The sequence below is a fragment of the Colletotrichum aenigma genome, assembly GCF_013390185.1.
Source record: "Colletotrichum aenigma strain Cg56 chromosome Unknown KSG_Cg56_contig55, whole genome shotgun sequence".
Classification (NCBI taxonomy): domain Eukaryota; kingdom Fungi; phylum Ascomycota; class Sordariomycetes; order Glomerellales; family Glomerellaceae; genus Colletotrichum; species Colletotrichum aenigma.
Genome location: NW_023500961.1, coordinates 5,184 through 11,287, shown reverse-complemented (window position 1 = coordinate 11,287; position 6,104 = coordinate 5,184). Strand labels below are relative to the sequence as shown.

The 6,104-nt window shown below is 53.1% G+C and overlaps 1 protein-coding gene across 1 annotated transcript; it reads left to right on the top strand.

Annotated features, from left to right (window-relative positions):
• Positions 1-1,588: 1,588 nt before the first annotated feature.
• Positions 1,589-2,978, top strand: CGCA056_v015179 (uncharacterized protein; the record flags this gene model as incomplete). The annotated part of the gene is made up of 2 exons (XM_037330419.1): positions 1,589-2,873; positions 2,974-2,978. The coding sequence occupies 2 exons, from the start codon at positions 1,589-1,591 to the stop codon at positions 2,976-2,978; spliced, it is 1,290 nt and encodes a 429-aa protein (XP_037171191.1).
• Between the last annotated feature and the right edge of the window lie 3,126 nt (positions 2,979-6,104).

The following is a 6,104-nucleotide window of genomic DNA, read 5'->3' as shown; positions in this document are numbered from 1 at the left end:
TTGGAGTGCAATGTCTCTGTTACGTTTAAGCACTATAGCTGCGTTTGCGACCTTCTTAGATATACCTAAAATAGATAACATAGGGCTCTGATGTGATTTGCTGTCTTCCCGTCTCGGCAGTGTGTGGTTTCTAGTAAATACGCGGAGGAGACTGAAATGTGACCGTCCCCCCACTGCTTGTGGCAGAGACTGAAGCTGGGAGCTGAATAGGAGAAACAGATCCCCGTTCCGAATAGGTCCAAGCCTTTAATCTCCCAATCTGTCTTTCACTAAACCCTAACCTAGACTGTCAAGAATTAGGGCTAGAGGCATACTTAGCTACGGGGTGTAATACTTTTCAAGCAGCTCCGCCTCTACTACACATCCTGCTCCGCCTCCGGCCCTGTTCGGTCACGCAACGGATCGATTACGGCCCCGGTCGACGTATACCTTATATTAATAACACCAGTATTATCTGCTAACTCATACGGTGTGTGGATGATGCAGAGGGCGCGGTGATGTTATATCTGCGACGACTTGACTAACTATGTCTTCATTTCCGTCCCGGTATTCCGGCCTGTGTGTCCTGCACGCTACGTGTTGCTCTCTAGGCTACGTACCTTAGGCTTATGTTTTAAGTTATAAGCCACGGAACACCTGGTGAACGACCCGGCCTAAGGTAGCTCAGTGAATCTTATGATGTGGTCTCCATCGCGTAGTTATCGCCAGGTTCTAGTGATGGCAGGTGACGAGGTGCTAGAGGTCAGCCTGCTCAATTGTTAAGCGAATCTGTAACCAACTATAATAGGTGGCAGTTCATGTGTACCTTATAAGGGGGGCGGATTTCAGTAGGACTCATTTATATTTGTGTATGTATAAATTTTCTTCCTCTTCTTTCTCTTTCCTCTTATCCCCCGAGACATTTGTGATGATATCCATTGCTGTTCCCCCCCCCCCCCCCCCCCCCGGCAACTGCTGTAGAATGCTATGATGTCCCACGATTCCAATTCCAGCCGATAGGGGGTCGGGACCCCTGGTGACGCTCGGACTTCTCAATGGTTCGGACGTCGCCGGCGCTGAGGCCTAGACCTTGAGGCCAAACGGCATGGGCCAATTGCTGGGCAGGCACACGCTGTTCCCGGTTCGCGCATTGCCTGACTCGTGGTCCCGGGGTCTCTGAAGCATGCATCCGCAACAGGCTATTTTTAAAGCGCCCTCCAGAGCGTCCTGGCTCTCCAGGTTCGGCCATATCTAGCCCTGCTTGCGCGCGACGCGGCCAGTTTCCTACAGAGTGGCAATAGGCAAGGAGTCTATGATCAACAATCGCATATCCCGTCGACCTGCCTCCTGTCGCGCTACGAGATCCTCCGCTGCACGCTTTATTATCAGTCATCCTGCGCGTATAGGTATGCTGCATCCGCATAATTGTCGGGCATCATACGGGACTAAGCGTAACAGCAACCAGGACACGTGTCGTTCTAGTGACAACAGCGGATTGGCGATAATTCCACACATCAACACACGGCCCATCGCAGAGGACCAGTGTGGATCAGGACGTTTTCCCTTCTCCAGACCCTTGGGCCCAAGACGACCTTCGCCTGTCTTCGAAATGGTCGACGATTTGCCAACGCTCCCAGGCTCTCTCATATGGGACAGGGGCCGATCGGAGGTGCGCCTGGTCAGCTCGCCATTCTCATCGTCCCCACCCATCGCCATCATCAGGGACATCCGCCCGTTACTGAGCAGCCCAGCACGTCTGAACGCGGTCCGCCATGCTACTGTGTGCTGTTCGCGGGCGTCAGAGCGCTTGGAGGCGGAGACGGCGATGCAGCGTTCGACGTTGGGGCAGGTGGCCGAGCCCGTGCCGCATGCCACAGGGGCGATGCTGCCGCTACACGCGGACTCCGTTGCTTCTGGATACGAAGAGGTGGGCACAACGCAGCCGGCAGGAGCCGTCGCTGCTTTGGCCGTCTTGCTGTCGCGCCTGCCTGCTCTGGAGACCCTCGAGATCCGGACCTTTGACCGGGTCGAAGATGAAGAGGATGACGAGCAAACCGCATCTCTAGCACTAGGAGACCCCGTCATCTCCCTCCTCTGCCGGGAGATGCTTTCGGCCGGCACCATGGCCTTCGCACACGTCAGGACGGCCAGGGTCGTTGTACCATACCCGGACGATGACCCCGCCGCGGAGTTCGGCTTTTACGTCAGCGCAGACACTGTGCTACCCCTGTTTTACCTCCCGCAGGTCCGCACCCTCGAGATGCACCGCGTTGAGGACGGTGGACGGTTGGTTTCATGGCCCGCCGGGGCAGGCCCCGTCTCCGCGACGCAGCTTAAAGAATTGGTCATGAGCAAGGCCCAGCTGACTGAAGCAAGTCTGGACCGACTTGTGCGAGCATGCCCAGACCTGGAGGTTCTCCGCTGGGAGCATGTTATCGATGCCGAATACGCCCGGTCGTGGCTTGACTTGGACGCGCTGCGCACATCGCTCGAAACCCTGAAGCACTCGCTACAGGAGCTCTCCTTCAGCGTGATTCTCTGGACATCCACAGCTATCGACTGCGGCGAGCAAGGGCCGTGGGGTATTCGGGGCACGCTGGCGTCACTCAGGGGGTTCTCTCAGCTTAAGCGCATCACTATCTCGCTACCGGTACTACTTGGGTGGAGAACAGATAACTCGGCAAGGCTCGCCGACGTGCTCCCCGCTAGCATCGAGTGTGTTACAGTCACTAACGAAATGTTCTTCTGGTGGCACTCCCGATGGGACGACGTCAAGTGGGAGGCGGACGACCCAAGCGCCCCAAGGTGGCACACACTCGAAGCTAAAATCACAGAGTACCTGGAGGCTAGGCCGTCAAGCTTAAGGCAGCTCAAGGTCGAGGTTTGGACAGCCGGTGAGACATCACGGGCTGAAGAGTTAAGAGACAGGCTGACATCAGTCGGGGCTGCTACTAGTGTTCACGTCACTGTTGAGCTGAGGTCATAGTTACGGAGGCTAAAGGAGGTGAAAGGACGGAGGACTACAGACATATTATACAAGTCAAGAAGCCTTTACTTATGGTAAGGTGACTGGTGCCTCGGGTGGAATATCTGGTTGATAGTAGCTTAGCTGCGACTGAGATCACTACGTAGTCTCAAGAATCATCAAAGAAGCTATTAGGAGCCCAAAGACCCAAACGCATATGTAGTAGTTACCCACCAGCCTGTGTACGTCTAACATCAGCTAGAGCACCCTCATCTCACCACTGATCCCATGACTAAGAACGTCTAACGATACCTTGGACAGGGCAGGGAAGCATATGACGTTTCTCAGTGTTCATAATAGTCTGTTTCCACAACGGACGGAGAAGTGCATAGATAGGCTAATCTAACCATGTTTTTCTTTGGTCTCTTTTGCTCTTTGCCTTTCTCAAGCATCTCCTCACACCTTAAAGCAGCAGCTGACACTGTCTCAGCATGCAGTATGTTCTTGCCATCTCGCCTTTTGCAAATGCATATTGCAAATGCATATAGGCCTTAAACTAACCCCCTAGGCCGTAGTAGGCAATCATATAGGAAGTGGGATGTTGCTGCCATAGCGCTGACACTATAGGTAAGGGACAACATTAAGCTACCCAACATAACATAACACAACAAATGGAGGTGGTGCCTTTGCCTATAGTTAGCAGGCTGGCGCATAACCCCTTTCCGACCATCAAGGCCAGTAGCAGTGACTGCAATTATCTACAGGCCTTGTTTCTGCTGTCGGAAAAACAGCTAAATGTATAGTGTATATAGTTGAACTAAGAAGAGCCCCACGCTCACATACAAATTACACTAGATGCCTTATTACTAGTAGGCAGGCCTAGAAGAGTACACTGACTGTTGTACCAAGGACCGTTAAAGCTAGACACGATGTTCAACAGCTATAGGTAGTCACTTATGCCTTTGACTACAGAAGCAGCAGCAGCATCCCGTCAGGGCTAAAACGTCATACCACAACACAACGCCTAGGCCGGTTGCCGCACAAATGAGCTAGGTAGTCCGAAGTTTCATCTTTAAGCCACTCTAGTGTTCAGGAGCATTATAGGGGGCTAATTCTCTTGCATCCCGCCGCTAGGTTCTAAAACGGGGTGGTGAAATCAGGGCTTCACACGAGTTCAGTCGCATATGAACAATCTGCCCACTGAGGCTTCACTCATTGACTTCAAAGGGCCACGGATCAGCTGTACTCATAAAGATAGCGGCAAGTGGCGTCAAACCGTAGCCGGGTCCAGGACTCCAGCCCTCCGTGAAAGCAGCGACAACTTCAAGTTATCCATAAGCTAGCAGTGGGATACTGCGTAGTACTCCTAGGGTCGGCCTCTCGCCGGCTACTGGAAGATACGGACTATATACCTTAGGTATAGCTTATCCCAAAGAACTGAGATAGCAGGACGAGGTTGATGGACGTTTTGCAGGCACGACGGACCACCCTAGTATCTTAGCCAAGGTAGAAGTCAATATGCAGCGGGAATAAGAGGCTGCAACGCCGCGCAGCAGAGAGATATGGCCGAGGCCGCCCACTGGTATAGCTTAGCATAGTGCGTCGTGGCCCACCCACCATACGCCCTGTAAGCCGGGAGGATAAAGCAGTTTGGAACTGTCGCCATCACTACTTTATTATTTTAGGAGTCGCGTAAGCATACGTACGTTACCGTATGTTATAAAGACGAGGTCGGGGCACGGACGACCCTCGTGATGTAGCTAGTAGATCTCGTGATGCGCCTCTTCATTTACGGGGGCTTTAAGGTACTCGGGAAGCTCTGTGCTCTGGCTATTCCATCTATTATGTGTTGGACTTGTGACCTAAGAACCTCCTGCCTCCTGGCCGACCACGCCGTCTCCGAGGAACTGTGTAATCGCAAATGTTGATATATTCTCACCTTCACGTTAGTTTCCTGTTCTGATCCCCTATCTCGAAGTGCCGCCGCACGAGCCCTCTATTCAAGATAGTGCCGGGGCCACTCTTCTTACAGGATATGCCCTAATGTGTTGTTACTCAGGCCAGCGTGGGCAGGTGGTGGAAAGGGAGGCACATGTATAGCTACGAGGGACTGCTGATCAATTTCCAGTATCTCCCTCCAGGAAGCGAGAGATTTTCCAAAGGCGGGAGAGATCTGTCATATGGCCTCACATCTAATCCGGCCTGCCTCAGCGAGAGTCCACTCAGCGTCCGTCATCTGACACCCATCGGGACGAATCATGATATCCCGCTACAGGGATGCTTGTGATCTGGCTATGAGATTCAAGGCTACCGTCGGTTCCGCGTGGAGCTTGCCCGCCTTGTTGGCCGACTCAGCCGGGGGGACTGCATGCCAGTCCTCAGAGCGTTCGCAAGGTGGTAACTGCAGCAGGTCAATGTATTCATTGTGAAGGTAATAAGGTAGCATCTATAAGCCTCGCCATCCGTCGCAGCCTGCACTAGGCGATTCCAAGGCTAGACCCTGGGCTAGCTTACAGATAGACCTCGGTTAGCACATTAGGCTGTGTGCTGCCGTCCGTTGGTGATTGCGATGCTAAACACCTCGTTTCCCGTCCTTGCGTCTCTTAACAAAGTGGACGAGTCCCAACCTGGCGAAAAGAAACGCAGTCCACTCCGCAGCGCGCTCCATTCTACGGCTTGATTTGAGGCCGTAATAGTCCTCTAGCGAGGTTGAGGATACGGGGTTGACGTTAGCGACGTCATCAGCACAGGCAGACCGAGACCGCTTCCCCCCAGGACGAACGGTGCACAGCTTGATGAGAGATTCAATATTACATCAGCATGAAGAGGATTGGGAGGGGGCAAGTAAGAGAGGGGACACCCCGAAATAGTGCTCAAGGGTTGGGGTTCTAGTCAGGCTGGGAGCCAGCTTGCGCTCGCGTTTGTGTGTTGCGCGCGGGTGGGTCGGTGGGCCTTGGTCGATCCGGACATCCCGCGAGGCGGATGGTCTAACGGAATAATTACCCACCTAAATGATAACATAAAAAATTGCCGGGAGGGGACACCAAACCAGCATCGCTTTTTCAGATAGGTAATGGTCAGTGAAAAAGAGGATAAGTCCAGACTCACATGGCCCGTCCTGTTACTTATATTGAGGTGCTTATAACAATAGACTCTCACT